The sequence below is a fragment of the Sinocyclocheilus anshuiensis genome, unplaced genomic scaffold (assembly GCF_001515605.1).
Source record: "Sinocyclocheilus anshuiensis isolate Anshui unplaced genomic scaffold, SAMN03320099.WGS_v1.1 scaffold62, whole genome shotgun sequence".
Taxonomy (NCBI): domain Eukaryota; kingdom Metazoa; phylum Chordata; class Actinopteri; order Cypriniformes; family Cyprinidae; genus Sinocyclocheilus; species Sinocyclocheilus anshuiensis.
The window spans coordinates 280-18,492 of record NW_015544180.1 but is presented as its reverse complement, the minus strand read 5'-3'; the positions used below and the strand labels follow the sequence as shown (position 1 = coordinate 18,492).

The following is an 18,213-nucleotide window of genomic DNA, read 5'->3' as shown; positions in this document are numbered from 1 at the left end:
ATATATATATATATATATATATATACTGTATGTTAAAACTGATGCGCGGATTAACGTTGAGGTAGATTTAGTGTGATTTGATTGGTTTTCTGAGATCTGTTCAAAGGATTTTTGTCTTTCTCAGCAGCAAGAGTCCTTCTGCTAATTCAGTTTTTATTACATTTAAGTTGATAGTTGTTGCTGCCAAAAGCACTAGGAGAAATGGATCAGTCCACTCGACGCTCACTAATAACTTCCTGTCTCTCTCTGTTTAGTGTCTCTCGTCCACACGCGCCTTTCGTTGATCAGGTGTAGTTTTCACTCAGTGAGACGTGTGGACTAGCAATCATTCAGATCTCTTGAAATCCGATCCTCTTTGCACAAAACCCATGATACACGATATAAAAAAAGTAAAACAAACCCTGATATTTGGAGCTTGTTGCTGGGGTTTCATTTTATTAAACTGGAGCATTGTGTTTGCGCTGATATAGAGTTGCTATGGGTGTGTGTTTAGGCAGTGCTAAGGCATTGCTAGGTGGTTAATAGGATGTTCTGAGTAGTTGCTAGGGCTTTGTTGTGGTTGCTAGGGTGTTCTGGGAGGCTGCTAGGGCATTACAATATGGTTGCTAGGCAGTTGATGGGATGTTCTTGGTGGTAGTTAGGCAGTTGCTAGGGCTTAGGCAGTTGCAAGCATAGATATGTATAGGTAGATTCCTCATGTTTCTATGGGCCGCTATGCTTAAGCCGTCCGCCATATTGGAATGTCAAGGCCGTGCATCTGCACTGTAACTGTAGTTATACACATGTATGAATAATATATATCTTCAGTAGACTTCAGAAGATGCTTTTGCTAAATTAACACAATACAACAAGGCAAAGCCGTTAGCTAACAAGGCATTTAAAAGGTACTGTAGTTTAAAAACCTGTAATATTGAGTTAATAGATATTAAAAACAAACATATTCTTACCTGTGAAAGTTTATCCAGTTTCTTCAGGAATTTTAATTAAGACGGTTTTTGCAACCAGATGCTGCACAATGTTGTTGCATCTTGAAACTCATTGATTTTTATTGTGACGACATTGTCGATGTTCCAAGATGGTAGATGTGTCTACGTGCTTGGATCGGTCGAATGAGGAATCTACCTATACACATCTATGGCTGCAAGGGTGTTCTTGGTGGTAGCTAGGCAGTTGCTATGGTGTTCTTGGTGGTAGCTAGGCAGTTGCTGTGGTATTCTTGGTGGTAGCTAGGCAGTTTCTAGGGCTTAGGCAGTTGCTATGGTGTTCTTGGTGGTAGCTAGGCAGTTGCTGTGGTATTCTTGGTGGTAGCTAGGCAGTTGCTAGGTCTATGATCCTATGAAATTCTTTTTTTTTTTTCTTAAATTATTTTTTCCTAAATGCTGTTTTAACTAATTTTAATAATAATTTAAATTCAGGAATAATAATAATAACAATAATAAATGTTTGACGTTTTTCAGAAATTCTGTGTTGTTTTTCTGAGTGTGTTTTATGCATCATGGAAATCATAGGGCCCTATAGGTGTTATAGATGGTTGCTAGGGCATTGCTAGGAAGTTGCTAGGGTGTTTCAGGTGGTTGCTAATTTGTTGCAAGAGTGTTTTGGGTGGTTCCTAATTCTTGGTGGCTGCGAAGTCATTGCTATATGGCTGCTAGGGTGTTTTTGGTGGTAACTAGGCAGTTACTGGGTGTTATAGACGGTTGCTTGGGTGTTGCTAGGGTACCCCAGTCTTTCACTCAGATATCAAAGTTGAATTTTGGGTTAACTGTAGCTCTGTAATAATTTTCTATTGTTAACCTCCTAATTTTTTTTAGTTGCAGAAACAGTTGATGACAGTTGTTGAAACAGTTTAAAACAAATTTTTGTGAAAGTGTTAAATACTACATACAGATAAAAAAAAAGAAAAGAAACCTGTGTACCTCAGTGGCTTTGCTTTGCTCTGTCTGTTTTTCAAAGTGAACTCATTTCATTCGGTTCCTGTGTAATGTTGTCTGTAAACACAGCAGTCGGATGGCTTCTGGGAAACGTTCCAGGCCGGAATACCTGAACGTTACGCTGTCAGTCTGATTTGTGGGCGGGGCATCGTGGGCGGAGCCTTACAGACCCTGTGAAACGCTACGGGAAGCTTTCCACTGTCATTTCGGAATGTAGTCGCTCAGTTTAACCTGGTCAAATTTGGACATGAGGTGAAAGATGCATGACATTAAAGTGCTGATAATAAATTGGATCATATTTATATTCAGAACATAGATCATCTCTTTCTTTAGAACAGCTTGATACAGTAATAACTCAGATGTTGTAGCCAGAACCATCTGAGGACAGTAGAAACCACAAGTCCTGTGCCTTTATATGGATAAACACACACATTAAAGGAACATCCAAAAATGAATATTTGCTGAAAATGTACTCCCTTCAGACCATTCAAGATATTGATGAGTTTGTTTCTTCATCAGATTTGGAGAAATGTAGCATTATATTACCAATGCATCCTCTGCAGTGAATGGGTGCGGTCAGAATGAGAGTCCAAACAGCTGATAAAAACATCATTCTGACGGCACCCATTCACTGCAGAGCATCCAGTGCTGACCAAGTGATGCAATGCTACATTTCTCTAAATCTGATGAAGAAACAAACTCATCCACATCATGGATGGCCTTTGGGAACATTATTCATTATGTTCTATATTCTAGAAACGGTATTTCAGTTGCAGTGAATTTAAGACAGTGTGTTTGAATGATGCAGTTGTGTGTGTGTGTGTTTGGATGGTTTCGTTTCCTCTTTGTTTCAGAACAGTCACAAGAGTTCACAAAAATATCATACTGCATATTAAAACACACACTTGTTGTAATGGTGCCAATCTGCAGAGCTTGTCTCTGAGCAGGAAGTTGGTCGAGAGATTTCAAAAGCGAGCTATCCACGTGCACAAGTGTGTGTGTGTGTTCCTGTGCAAACGTCTCTTGTGTGTCATCATGTAGCGATGAACAGGAAGCTGTTGCAGCCGTTCTCTCTGAGCGGAAGCCATGGCTTTATGTGGTGTCAGTGGCTCTAATAACAGACAGAACAGTGTATGGTCTGAAGAGAATGGGAGAGGAGAGGAGGTGATGGACAGTGAAGGAGATGCGGGAGATTGTTCGTTGGAGGAGTTTCCCTCCAGCCCAGCCCCAGCCCCAGCCCCAGCCCCAACGGAGGCCGAACATGTGGTAGGAGCTCAAAATCTGCTCAGTTCACATTGAACTGTCTGTATGGCACTGATCTGCAGTTTGTTATTCACCTAAAACCTCGTTCCACACCTGTATGACTTTATTTTTTATTTTAGAACATAAAAGATGATATTTTAAAGAATGGAGATATTTTAGTATCTTTAATATACTATTGTTTATGTATTAATATTTTGAGTTAGTTTATATATATATATATATACGTTTTAATTTTAGTTAAAGTTTTAATAACTTTGTGTTTTTGTCATTTATTTAATTTTTTATTGTTATTATTTTAAATGTGTGTTGTTTTTTTGGTAACACTTCCATTTGTTAGCATTAGTGAACTATATGAAGTAACTAACAATGAAAAATACTTTGAAAGCATTTATTGATCTTTTGATGTCAGGTGATTTGAAATCAAAGCAGATTTCAACATTTACTAGTACATTTTTCAAATTAAAAGTTGTATCTGTTAATATTATTTAACGGACCTGAGCTAATATGAACTAATAGTTGTATTTTTATCAACTAAAGTTAATAAAGATTAACAAATATTGTCAGAAATGTATTGCTCATTGTTAATGCATTAACTAATGGGAACTTATTGTAAAGTGTCACTGTTTTATTAACATTTATTTCAGTTTTAGTCTGTCATTTTAGTACTTAAACTAAATGGAAAAAACGTAAACCAACTTAAAATAAGTTTCTTTTTTTATATATATATATATATATTTTTAGTTATTGGGCCCTATCGGTGAAAAAACACTTAGATGATTATTAAAATGTCGTCTTTTATGTTCTGTTTTATTCTTAAGTCTTACAGGTTTGAAACGACATGAGGATGACAGAATTTATTCTTTCAAGGTCTGAACTAAACTTTTGCGAGACAAAGATCGTGGTGATGATGATGGTTTATAACTGTTGTGTTTTTGCATTTGTGATGTTTCTGAACTGTGTTTGTAGTGAAACTAATGCTGCTCAGAGCTTAGTGGTGTTCACAAGACATTCGACTTCCGTAATGAGACATGTTTCTGAGTGAAACAGGATATAAAGATAAAGAAAAAAAAAATCTGATTAAATGATTGGATGGTGAACATGTCTTTGTGTGAAGGTGGCTGATGAATAAGATGAATTGATGACATGAGAGGAAAAGGAAAGTCGTTGCAGAGGAGGAGAAAGTTCAAAGTATGAAGACAAACTTTATTGCATTAGAAACGTGATCTGATGGATCATTCACAATAGACCAGTAATGTGTATTTAAATACATAAGATTCAGACCCAAATGAGTCAAATAGGAATATATACTGATAATAATTTGGTTTAAGGATTTCAAATAAATTGCTAGTAAATTTCACAAATAATTATAAAGAAACAGCAAGTAACATGTTGAATTAAACATGAGACTGAAATAGTGTTTTGTAAAACATACGCCCAATAATCTTTGTTTTATTCACAATTTTGACTGAGTAGAGCTTTAAAAGTAACATGGAGAGCAGCTCAGATCCATTTGAAATGTTTATACCTTTATGCGTCCACACTGAGATCTCTGACTTTTGAGATCGTGTCTAATTTTAGATATTGAGATCTTTTCTGAAACTTTAGAGGAGATAAATGTGACCCTGGAGCACAAAAGCAGTCTTAAGTCGCTGGGGTATATTTGTAGCAATAGCCAACAATACATTGTATTTGTAAAAATTATACATTTTTCTTTTATGCCAAAAATCATTAGGATATTAAGTAAAGTTCATGTTCCATGAAGATATTTTGTAAATTTCCTACCGTAAATATATCAAAACATCATTTGGACAACTTTAAAGGCGATTTTCTCAGTAATGATAAAGTGTTTTTCACCCTCAGATTCCAGATTTTCAAATAGTTGTATCTCAGCCAAATAATGTTCTATCCTAACAAACCTTACATGAATGGAAAGCTTATTTATACAGCTTTTAGATGATGTATAAATCTCAGTTTCGAGAAATTGACCCTTATGACTGGTTTTGTGGTCCAAAGTCACAAATGTGCGATTAACTGGGTCCTTTTGAAAGGAGGAACATCAGGAAAGTTCAGCAAAACTCCTGCGAACTTGAAGGAACTATTGAGATTTGAAAGAGATTTCATTGTGGTTTTTCTTTCCTACATGCTTTATGTGTGTGTTTTGTAAGTGAGCTGCTCACGGCTGAACTTCCTTATTGAGTCACAATGTTCGTGTGTGTCGTTCGCTCTCTGTCAGCTGAATGTTTCTGCGGTGTCTTGAGTCTGCTACCTGCTCTATTTACACTGCCAGACGTGTGTTTAGTCTTAAAGTGGCTGCGTGAAGTGTGTTATATTTCAGCTGGGCGATGTTTGATTGCAGTTCAACTCAGTCTGTGCGATTCTTTTGTCTCTTGTGTCGGTATCGGCCAACACAAACAAAACACAAAAGAGAACTTCTGTTTGCGAGTCAACAGTCAGTTACCTTATCCATGATTATAAGGTTTCTCTTGATGTCTTTGACTTCCTCAGCATGAGCGCTGAACCGCAGAGCTGCCCTTTGCTCCTCACACCGCTGCTGACTCATGACGGATCACTGACAAAGACTACAACAGGAGTTTCAATTAAAGTTGCACAGATGAATTTAAATGCACTTGATCCTCTGTTGAGCCTTTTTGTATTTAAGAAATTATTGCTTGCTGAAACTTTTTGTGACTCTCTTGTGATTAATTTGATTCTAAATCTGCTTTTCAGTAATTCGTATTGTATAAAGTTAGTGCTATATGAATGTAAAATGTAAAAACGGCATTAAGATGAAATTAAAAATATATCAAATAAATACACTACTGGATATAAAAGTTTTGAATAATGAAGTTGTTTTTTTGTTCTTATGCACAACAAAGCCATTTGATCAATTACAGTAAAAACAGTAATACTGTGAAATATTATTACTGATTAAAATAACTGGTTTAATATATTAATCTATTTTTAATCTATTTAATATATTTTAAAATAATTTTGTGGAAACCTATATTGATTAAAAAAACTTTTTTTGAATAAAAGTATCATTGTTATTTTTATTTTTTTAATTTAAATTCTTTCTTTCCCCAAAGTTTCCACAAAAATATGAACCAGGACAACTAGTTCCAACATTAATAATAATAATAATAATAATAAATGTTTAGAGCAGCAAATTAGCATATTAGAATGATTTCTGAAGGATCATGTGACACTTAAGACTGGAGTAATGATGCTGAACATTTTTATAATATTTCACTGTTTTTACTGTATTTTTGATCAAATAAATGCAGCCTTGGTGAGTAGCAGAGACTAGCCCTTTTGTAAACATAAGAAAGTGCATATATAAAAAAAAATATATATATATTTAAAAAAAGGTTTTGCACTCTTTAGTTCCCTCACTGCCTCAGGTCCGCCGAAATGTTTACTGATGCCAAATATTTCAGTTCAGACTTCATGCTTGCACTAAAAAGCATCAAAGTCACCGCAGATACAGACACTTGATTTAATGAATGGCATTCACAGGTCTAATATTTGATTTCTCTTCATGTCTATCAGACACACTCAGAATCTGGTCTGGACTGCCGTACGATGTTTGAGATGTCAGTGGTTTTGGTCTAAGAGCAGGTGGTGTGTTTATGTCCTGCTGTGAGGGAGTTATTTCTGCTCGTACTGAATCAATGAACAGCAGTGCCGTCACTGACCCCGGGTCTGTGAAGAGTCTCAGACGCAGACATCACACTCTTTGTTTCAGTCTTTTGAAATCAGTGTGCTCTGGTTTATATCAGTCCAGGAAACAGTGTTATGTTTACTGCCGCAGTGCAAGATCTGTGTCATTAATACTTGGATTTTCAGAGTTTTTTTTCTTTTTTCTTTTTTTGAGGAACTTAGTAGCAAGTAAACTAGATACTCACAAGCAGAACTGATTATTCCACTTTTCTTTCAAAGTCATTTCTGTGAAACCATCATTGTTATAATTGCATTGAAAATCAAATTACAGAAACTACACACATATTTACTGTACTTCCATGTGTTTTCATTGATGCTTCATCTGTAAGTTGATGAAGCATCAATGAAGTATCAACAGATTTAACGACATAATTTTAAAGTCTATCTATCTATCTATTGTTCTATCTATCTATCGATCGTTCTTTCTAGCTATCAGTTTTATTGTTCTATCTATCGTTCTATCTAGCTATCATTCTAAATATCTATCATTCTCTTTCTCTCTCATTCTTTCTGTCTCTCTATCTATCTCTTCTGTCTGTCTATTGTTCTGTATGTCTATCTCTCTCGTTCAATCTGTCTGTCTCTTATTCGGTTCTATCATTCTATCTGTCCGTCATTCTGTCTATCGATCATCTCTGTCATTCTTTCTGTCTGTCAGTCGTTCTGTTGTTTTATCTCTCTCGTTCTGTCTATCTATCAATCTATCATTTTATCTGTCTGTCTGGTTCTTTCTGTCCATCTATCAATCTATCCATCATTCTATCTATCTTTTTTTCTGTCTGTCATTCAGTCTATTTATCCTTCTGTCATTCTATCTATTGTTCTGTCTATCCATACATAACCTCAGTCTGCCAGCATTGACCCTTGACCCCTCCTGTTTCTCCTAGGATTCGGATGGCTTGTCCGTCCTGGAGCAGCTGGGACTGGACCAGAACTCCGATTTCTCAGACTCCAGCGTACAGCAGCGTTTGGACGAGCAGCGAGAGAGGATCCGGAGAGAGATCCGGAAGGAGCTGAAGATAAAAGCAGGTGCGGAGAACCTGCGGCGGGCCACCACTGACAAACGCAACGCCCAGCAGGTGGAGAGCCAGTTACGCAGCTCCAGCCGCAAGCTGGACTCGCTCCACACTCAGCTGCAGGAGCTGGACGCCCACATCGTGGTCAAGGGTCACGATGACAGCAAAGGTCAGGGGTCATAATTATTAGCTTACCTTTAAGGCTGCATGTAAGAAATGAGTTTAATGTCAAATTCTTCATTATTGATGAGTGAATACGAATGTTCAGGGATGATGTGATTTGTTGTGAACATACGGCAAATTGATGTATATATTTACAGCCTTCATAACCCTGTTAGACCGTGACCCCGGATGAATGTTTGACCCTGTCTTTGACCCCCAGATGACCTTCAGCCTCTCGGGACGCCGGGTCGCTCCTCAGCCAATCAGGACAGGATTAAGGCTCTGGAGCGACAGCTCAACATCGAACTGAAGGTCAAACAGGGGGCAGAGAACATGATCCCCATCTACGCCAATGGGGTTACAAAGGTAATGAACGTCTATGTATCTATCTAATGTCTATCTCTCTGATGGTCTATATCTGACTGTCTATCTATTAGGGGTGTATAATGCAGTAATAGACCATAATCGATTATAGCGTACTGACGTCATTCGCATAAGTGCTTGTCCCGTGAGTATTAAAAAATGCACCCACTATTTTTAAATCCGAGATCTGGGCACATTTTGGAAAAACCAAGCTTAGTGCGGGAAAAAAAACATGCTCAGAATCGAACATGCATATGGCACGTGTGTGAGCTAGAGACAATCGCTGCGGGCTTCATTGCACAGGATATGCGCTGTGAGACACGCGTGCATTGCTTGACAGTAGGCGTGCTTCCATTACAGATTTGCGCAAAACTTTGGCAATATTTTATAAATAACTAAACTAAATAACTATAAATAACTTTATAAATAACTAAACTAAAACGTAACCTTTTGCCTCTCACGATAAGTCATGGCAATGGATTTTGGTGGGATTTTGACGGATTTTGGCTATATTTATTCAAAGGAGGCGTAAGCGTGTATCTTTACAGAAGCAGCACAGAGAGACGCTTCAGAAACATGCGTGGCGCGGCTGGAATAAACACAAGCATTGATGGAGAAGTATGAAGTGTATCTTGGAGGTTATAGTACATTGAAGAATGATCATATGACTTTTTACCCACGCAATGTGACCTGTAAATGCGGAAAAAACGTTTTCATTGCAGTTTTGCGAATTATTCCTTTTTCGCATTGCCTGAAAAACCACCTCATGCGAGTGTAAAAACATTTTTGCGATATATGGGCATTTTTGATTATTTCAGTGTTTTACTTTAGATGTGCTTTCATGTCTGCCGTTTGGAATGCAGCACGTATTAGATGCACGAAACTCACGTACTCACAGACTTTCCCGTTTGCTTTGTGTTTGTTTGTCCTGGAGCTTAATCGCGGCTGCGGTTAAATTCATCTCTGAATACGAAATTGATGTAAACACAGTCAGTTATGTTTTCAGATCAGCCACTGTCTATGATCTCATCAGTAATAATCAAACAGCAATAATGCTGAGGAAAAAAGAAAAACCCATAACTATGATTGCCTGTGAACTTTCGGACATTTAAAGCACTCTCAGATACTGAAAGTACTTTTTGTTTATCACTTGTAATTGTCTTTTTTCCCCCTTTAGTACTTTATATTTGCTTGTATGTTTTGAAGCTGTATTTATTTGGATCTTAACAATTGTTTTAAATTTATTATTAATTTGTAATTATTTTAAAAGTAGCCTGCTTATATCATTTAATAAAAATGCACAAAATAAATTTGATATAATCGTGATGCATCGTGATATCTATCTATCTATCTATCTATCTGACTTTCTTTCTTTCTATCTATCATCTGACTTTCTATCTGTCTATCTATCTGACTTTCTTTCGTTCTTTCTATCTATTTGACTTTCTATCTATCTATCTATCTATCTATCATCTGACTTTCTATCTATCTGACTTTCTTTCATTTTTTCTATCTATCTATCTATCTATCTATCTATCTGACTGTCTCCATTTATCCATCACTTTGTCCTTCAGGATAAAAAGCTGCTTCAGTCGGCTCAGCAGATGCTGCAGGACAGTAAGACAAAGATCGACATCATCCGTATGCAGATCCGTAAAGCTATGCAGGCCACCGAGCAGACAGACGACACTCAGGGTATGTCTCACCGCATAAAATCTCACTCCCTCCGACAAATGAGCGTTTATCAGCTTAACATGATAATAAAGCTCCTTAATGGCTTAAACACAGGTCCTTTAGCATCACTTTTCTCTGTTTGCCTCATTGGAGGGAGTCTCATCTCACGTAGTCAGACTTCTTCAGCATTAGTCTTGTCCATACTGCATCTCAGGTTCACTTTATAGTGATATTGTGATATAAGGCAACTAAAATGATCTCTATCCAGTATAATATTTCATATACGGTGAGGACATGAATCCATATGTTTTGCAAACCAGTCTGTCTGCTGTCATCTTGTCAAACAGTCTAATTCTGACAGACAAATGACTGTCTGTCTTCCCTGACTGCTGTGTGTCTGTTTAGACGTCAGAGCATCTCAGAGACGGTCCATCTTCTCAAGCTATTAAAGGAATAGTTCACCAAAAATTGAAATTCTGTCAGTTTATTCCACAAAAGGAGAAATAGGGCATAATGTTCAAATGTGTCTTTACAGTGACAGTTCAAAGTGACTACGCCAATAAAAATGGATGAAAAGCATCATAAAGCACTACAATCAAAATCTTATAAAGATTTATGAGATCTTTGTGACAGAAACAGACCCATATTTAATTTGCTATTCACTGATCATTTTCCCAAACCAATGGCGTTTGGCTGAAATGACACCAGACGTTTTACAAATCCAAATCCAGAACTTTGGCATAAAGGATGCCTTCCACTACATAATGAGTTAAATTTGGGTCTGTTTCTTACACAAAGCTTCATATGACTTCAGAAGACTTTCTGTATAATATAGTGCACAAATCATACGAACTGGCACTTTTTATAGTGTTTCCTGCAAGGGCGTAAGTTTGCTTCTGACATTGGTGGGGACATAAGAGCCAACATATTCATAATTCATAAACAGAGTTTTTTTATGCTAGCATTTTTAACAGACAATAATTACACAATTTTGATTTTGTGAACCAATGACATCACAGCAGCATCAGAGCACTGGGGGTCTTAAAGGGGTCATATGAGGCTATTTTCAAAGCTCATTATTTAGTGTATTGGGTGTAATAGAATATGTTAGCATGCTTTCATGTTAAAAAAATGCATTATTTTTCACTTGCTGCTCATTATTGCAGATCCTCTATGCACAGTCTTTCTAAAATGTCCTTGAAAGTGCACAGTTTTCAAACGTATTTACTTTAACTTCTTCAATATCAATGGTATGACATATTTCAGATGCATCCAAAATTACAAAAACATATAGATATATTTGATTGTTTGATCAAATATTGCTAGGGACAGTTTGGTAGTCACTGGATATTGGTAAGGGCATGTCCCTACCTAATTCTACGACTTGGTTTCCTGTGCTTCTTATACACTCTTAAAAATAAAGGTGCTTCACGATGCCATAGAAGAACCTTTTTGTCTAAAGGGTTCCATAAAGAACCTTTAACCCTTTAAGGGTTCTTTGTGGCGAAAGAAGGTTCTTCAGATTATAAAAAGGTAAGAAAGAGATGGTTCTTTAAAGAACCTTTGACTGAATGGTTCTTTGTGGAACCAAAAATGGTTCTTCTATGGCATCGCTTGAAGAACCTTTTGAAGCACCTTTATTTTTAAGAGTGTAGCTTGACTTTTTTTGGCTGTTGTATAGAAAAGAGCTGTGTGGAAAATCTCCTTTTGTGTTCCAACAAATAACAGAAAATTAGATAAATAATGACTCCTTTAGTAATGCCTTCATTGATAGAGAGTGAAAGGGTCAGAATTAAAGCGGCATGAGGAGATGTAAACAGAAAGATGAGAGCTGGAGGGAGAAAATGGACGGTGCTGAAGCGTGTGGCTCTAATGGACTCTAATGGCGTGTTTCGGCGCTGATGTCTCATGTGTCCTGGGGCCAGACGGCAGCGGCTGGTTAAGAATAGATTTATTAATGCCGCTCCACCCTTCGGCCCACTCGGGGAATGACGTCTGATGGCGATTTGCAACAAGAACTATAATGTGAAATCGCAGTTTCTACTAATGGAGAGCCCCATCCTAACATCCGTTTAGTTTAATTTGGTGATAATTCTTGTTTTAAGGTGGTCAGAGAAAAATAATGTCCATGAGATCTTGTCCTGTCAGTTTGATTCACCTTAATGTTGATTCTAAGAGCTAAAGTGCTAGAAATTACGGTTCACGTCACTTCTGGTTCGTCGTTTTAGAAATGGAAAGTCAGGTCAAGCGCTTTGGGTTTCTTGCAGCCCTCTCTGGTTGTATACTGCACTTTTTGGCAGCGGTAGACATTTATCTAGGTGCTCCATACATATTGTGAATGGCGTACAGTACTTAATACACAGTTAATATAGTATGAGCAGTTTGCCATTCTGAGTGTGTGTGAAAAGGTCTGTTCTTCATTAGCTGCTGTTTTAGTTAATCATTTCAGTTTTAGTGTAGTTTTCAGTTTTAGTCATTTTAGTTTTTAACTTAAATGTATTTTATTTCAATTAGTTGCCACAGCAACATTTCTATTTTTCATTTAGTTTATTTTATTTTAGTTAACATTTATTTTAATTTTAGTTTGAGTTTCAGGAATTTTAGTGTGTTTTGTGGTTTTTATTACTATTTAATATGTCAATTATTTTTATTAATTTCATTCATTTTGTTTAATTTTAGCTTTCAGTAATTTTTCAACCTAAACTAAATGAAAAAAGGTTGCTGTGGCAGCTATTTGAAATAAAATCAGGTTTTTGTATACTTAATTTCAGTAAATATTCATTTTAATGTTAGTAATTATGCTGTGTGTTTTTGTTGTTTTTATTAGTTTTGTTTTTTTGCCTATTTTTTTAATAATTTAAAAAAAAAAATGTAGTTTCAGTTTAGTTTTCAGTTTTAGTCATTTTAATTCAACTAATCTAAATGAAAATTAGAAATGTTGCTGTGGCAATAAGTGTTAAGGTTTGTTCATATTTAATTTCACTTAACATTTATTTTTAGTTTGTTTTAGTATTTTTATTTTTTTTTTAATGTTTTTTTTAGTTTTCAGTTTGTCATTTTAATAATAAAAAAAAACTTACTTTTTTGATTTTCATTTAATTTTATTTAATTTGAATTCATTTTTATTTTAATTTTAATGCAAATTTTAGTCATTTTGTTCTGTGTTTTTGTTGTTTCTATTATTTTTGACAACTAATTAAAATAAAATAATTTTAAGGGTTTATTTTCAGTTAATGTGTATTTTATTTCAATTAACGTAAGTTTGTTTAATTTTTTGTTTTAGTTAGCAATAACAGCACTGATCCAACCACAGTGCTAGTTCATGTTCACTAGTCCAGTATGCTGTGTGTGTCTTCAGTTATTAAATATTACTAATTACATTCACAAATCAAACACAAGCTCATTACAGATTTTCACTCAGCACATATATCTATCTATCTATCTATCTATATATATATATGTGCTCATGCTGAACGTATGACGGGTCTGTCCTGCTCAGGGACGCTGCAGGTGCGTCTGCTGGGGTGTGTGGGCTTGTTGGAGATCGTCCCGGGCCGCAGTCGCACGTCTCCGGTGGTTTTGCCTCACTTCAGTCCTGGAGACGGACGGCACTTCAAACTCACTCTGAGCAGCAGAAACAGCAGCTTCAGCCTGAAGACTCCCAGCAAGAGCGAAGAGCTGTCCTGTGAGTGTCTCTGTGCTTTCATTCTGATACAGTAGCGCTCAAAGTTTGGGGGTACTTTTAAATACTTTTATTCATCAAGAATGCATTAAATGGCTCAAAAGTGACAGTAAAGACATATGTAATGTTACAAAAGATTTCGATTTCAAATAAATGCTGTTCTTTTTAACTTTCTATTCATCAAAGAATCCTGAAAAATAAAATGTATCACCGTTTCCACAATAATATGAAGCAGCACGACTGTTTTCATCACTGATAATAATAATAAAGGTTTTTTTGAGCAGCAATTCAGCATATTAGAATGATTTCTGAAGGATCATGTGACACTGAAGACTGGAGTAATGATGCTGAAAATACAGCTTTGATCACGGCAATAAATTACATTTTAAAACATATCCACATAGAAAACAGTTATATTAAATTAAAATAATATTTCACAATATTACTGTTTTTACTGGACTTTCTTGATCAAAAATGTAGCATTGGATAGCAGAAGAGACTTCTTTCAAAAACATTTTAAAAACTTGAGATGTGGGCGGTCATATGTTAATGAGCTCTCGGCTGTGACATCTAATCATTGATATTTAAAAAGTCAGCCATTTTCGCAGTTTTGATTTTAATAAATCGGCTGGATTTACTAGAGAGGAAATTCTGAAATTCACAGTGTGGTACATATAGCCTCAATCTCATGTCAAAAGAGCAAGAAAAAAAGTTGTTTTCCATGATACGAGTCCTTTAAGTGTTGTAAATGTTTTTTGTTGAAGGGTGTACAGTGTTTAGCAACAGTGAATGACCGTCTGATGTGTTTTTTGTGTGTGTTTAGCGGAGGTGAGCGCCGTGTTGAAGCTAGAGAACTGTGTGGTGGGACAGACGTGTTGGAGGAGTGTTGGTGAACAGACATGGGATCAGACCTTCACTCTCGAGCTGGAGAGAGTGAGTAACACACACACACACACACACACACACACACACACACACACAGACACAGCGTACTCAGATATTCAGCTAATGAACTCGTTCAGTCCAGAGAGATGGAGATCGCCGTGTACTGGAGGGACTATCGCTTGCTCTGTGCGCTCAAGTACCTGAAGCTAGAGGACTTTCTGGACAATCAGAGACACCGAATACAGCTGGAGCTCGAACCGCAGGGACTGCTGCTCGCCGAGGTACAAACACGCACGCAAACGCATGCTAATGGGTCAAGCATGGTCTGTTTTAGTGGTACACTAAAATGCTTCTTTTTTTTTACCAAACCACCAATAAGTCACTCATGTCAGATATCAGTAAACCATATTACGTTGCAATTTCTAAAATTTTAGTAGGGATGCACAATTTGGGGGGAAAAGAAATCAGATTTTTCTGATAAATCTGTGATTGTGATTTAAAATGCTATTTGAAAATAATTCCAAGTTTGCTGTGTAGGGCTGCACAATTTGGCCAAAATCGTTTACTTATATATCAATACAACTATCAAAAAATAAGGAATTATTATTATTGATATAGAAATTATTATTATTATTATTATTATTGATCATATACAATGAAAAATCTATACAAATAATAAAATAAAAATAAAAACAAAAATCTTACTATTGTAATATTTCACTGTAAAATAAAAAAATATATACTATTTAAGAAAATAATTTTATTTTACAATACAACTGTAAAATTACAGTACTATTATTTATTATTATATTATCTTAATTATTTCACTTTCAAATGTTATACCATCAATTTTATTTTGACAGAAATCCGCAGGGAGCTCTTTAAAGGGATAGTTCACCCAAGAATGAAAATTACCCCATGATTTACTCATCCTCAAGCCATCCTAGGTGTATATGACTTTCCTGGCTCTTCTAAGCTTTATAATGGCAGTGAATGGGTGTTTTTTTTCAATGGTCTAAAAGAAGTCCAATAAGGTGCATCCATCCATCATAAAATGTGTCCCACACGGCTCCGGGGGTGAAAAAGGCCTCCTGTAGTGAATCGATGCATTTTTGTAAGAAACATATCCATCTATAAAACTTTATAAACCGTAATCTCTAGCTTCTGCTAACTGTCGTACGCGTGTTCACTCCGGCGGATGACGTAGGCGAAGCGTAAGGTCAGCTGAGAATATGCTAGCCTTGCGAGAACCGACGTTTGTTTACAGGAGCAAAGTTTCCTAACTTTAGCAAAGGAAAATCAGTCTCCTCTTGGCTTACATCGAAATCCTCCATCATTTTTCTTTACAAATCTTTGTTTTGTACTACTAATTCATGAACAGTGTTTTGTTTTGCTCTCTCCGCTGCACTCTCTCTCTCTCCGGAAGCTAGAGATTACAGTTTATAAAGTTTTAAATATGGATATTTTCCTTACAATAACACATTGATCCGCTACAGAAGGCCTTTATTCACCCCCCGGAGCCATGTGGGATACTTTTCATTATGGATGGATGTGCTTTATTTGACGTCTTTTGGACTATTGAAAAATAACACCCATTCACTGCCATTAAAAAGCTTGGAAGAGCCAGGACATTTTTTAATACAACTCCGATTGAACTCGTCTGAAAGAAGAAAGTCATACACAGTACACACCTAGGTTGGCTTGAGGGTGAGTAAATCGTGGGGTAATTTTCATTTTTGGGTGAACCCTATCCCTTTTAGCTCATGCTGGCCCCATGCTTTGGTAGATAGTCTGTACCTAATAAAACACGGTTTGTATTCACGCTTGTGTGTCACAGGTGATGTTCTTCAACCCTGTGATAGAGCGAGGTCCACGTCTACAGCGGCAGAGGAAGGTGTTTTCCAAACAGCAGGGTAAATCACTGATTCGAAGCCTGTTAGCAATGCATGCTGGGAAAAACACTGCGCACAAGAGCTGAATCCCATGCTGAATGCACTGGTAGCAGTAAAGGATACACTTTGAAATTTAGTATGAAGTTTGATATGGATGTATATGCTAAAAAACCTAGATATACATACATTATGTAAAATGTACTTGAAAATGATAAAAACTGCCTTTTTGTAATAATACGCCTGAATTAATCTATTTTAGTCTCAAAATAGCTTAAGTATAATATGATATAGTATTGTGAAGTAGTTACTGTATGTTCGTTTGCTCAGGTAAAGCCTTCCTGCGCGCTAAACAGATGAACGTCGACATGGCGACGTGGGTTCGTCTGCTGAAGAACGCCATTCCCATGAGCTCCTCCACACACAGCTACACACAACACACCAACACACAACACAGCAGGTACTGTAACACACCGCAAACACGCATCTGATCACCTGACATTCATCCTGACCGACATCATGAACTTCAAACTTTCCTCAGCAGCGAGATTTCCATCCAGAAGATTCAGCTGGACGGCGACTCTCCTCCATCTGTGACGAGAAAAAACACACAGACGTCAAGCACGGTAAACCTCAGAGACTTCACTGACTGAAAATGGTTGTCGGTCCTGTTTTAGCTGGCTACGTACGGCTCTGTTGACTCACGGTTATATATATGGGTCTTTGATGGAAGTGAAGCGAATATTTGAGCAGCTCTTCCCAAATACTGTGAAATTGTACCCATAAACTTATTCTTCTATTCTGCTTAGTTTATCTTGCATGGTTTGTTGAAGCTTCTGCTTGGTCTTAAAGGGATAGTTCACCCAAAAATTTAAATTACCCCATGATTTACTCACCTTCAAGCCATCCTAGGTGTAAATGACATTCTTCTTTCAGACTAATACAATCTGAGTTATATTTAAAAATATCCTGGCTCTTCTAAGCTTTATAATGGCAGTGAATGGGTGATATTTTTCAATAGTCTACAAGAAGTCCAATAAAGTGCATCCATCCATCATAAAAAGTGTCCCACATGGCTCTGGGGGGTGAATGAAGGCCTCCTGTAGTGAATCGATGCATTTTTGTAAGAAACATATCCATATTTAAAACTTTGTAAACCGTAATCTCTAGTTTATGCTAACTGTCTTACGCGTGTTCACTCCGGCGGATGACGGAGTCGTAGCGTAAAGTCCACTGAGAATATACTAGTCTCACGAGAACCGACGTTTGTTTACAGGAGCAAAGGAAGCAAAGTTTCCTTACTTTAGCAAAGGAAAACCAGTCTTCTCTTGGCTTACAGTATATCGAAATCCTCCCGACATTTTTCATTTCAAATCTTTGTTTTGTACTTCTTATTCATGACCGGCGTTTTGTTTTGCTGATTCGTCACTTCTCACCGGATCTTATGCTATGCTTATGTCATCCGCCGGAATGAACGCCCGTACGACAGTTTGCAGAAGCTAGAGATTACGGTTAATAATGTTTTAAATATGGATATGTTTCTAACAAAAACGCATCGATTTGCTACAGAAGGCCTTTATTCACCCTCCGGAGCCGTGTGGGTTACTTTTTATGTTGGATGGATGTGC

At 36.8% G+C, this 18,213-nt stretch overlaps 1 protein-coding gene across 1 annotated transcript; it reads left to right on the top strand.

The window, feature by feature from the left end:
• The first annotated feature begins 3,022 nt into the window (after window positions 1-3,022).
• Window positions 3,023-17,238, top strand: LOC107696303 (serine/threonine-protein kinase N2-like). The gene is made up of 10 exons (XM_016496593.1): window positions 3,023-3,197; window positions 7,802-8,099; window positions 8,313-8,458; window positions 10,030-10,355; window positions 13,606-13,814; window positions 14,635-14,744; window positions 14,834-14,977; window positions 16,534-16,609; window positions 16,916-17,045; window positions 17,127-17,238. The coding sequence occupies exons 1-10, from the start codon at window positions 3,099-3,101 to the stop codon at window positions 17,236-17,238; spliced, it is 1,650 nt and encodes a 549-aa protein (XP_016352079.1). The 5' UTR covers window positions 3,023-3,098.
• Window positions 17,239-18,213: the final 975 nt, after the last annotated feature.

What these genes read in the sequence shown, in the direction of transcription:
- LOC107696303 (XM_016496593.1), top strand. Translation starts at nt 3,099, where the DNA reads ATGGACAGTGAAGGAGATGCGGGAGATTGTTCGTTGGAGGAGTTTCCC. An exon ending in GGGTCACGATGACAGCAAAG is followed by an intron (nt 8,100 to 8,312) that starts GTCAGGGGTCAT and finishes TTTGACCCCCAG; the next exon opens with ATGACCTTCAGCCTCTCGGG. An exon ending in CATCTCAGGTTCACTTTATA is followed by an intron (nt 10,356 to 13,605) that starts GTGATATTGTGA and finishes TCATGCTGAACG; the next exon opens with TATGACGGGTCTGTCCTGCT.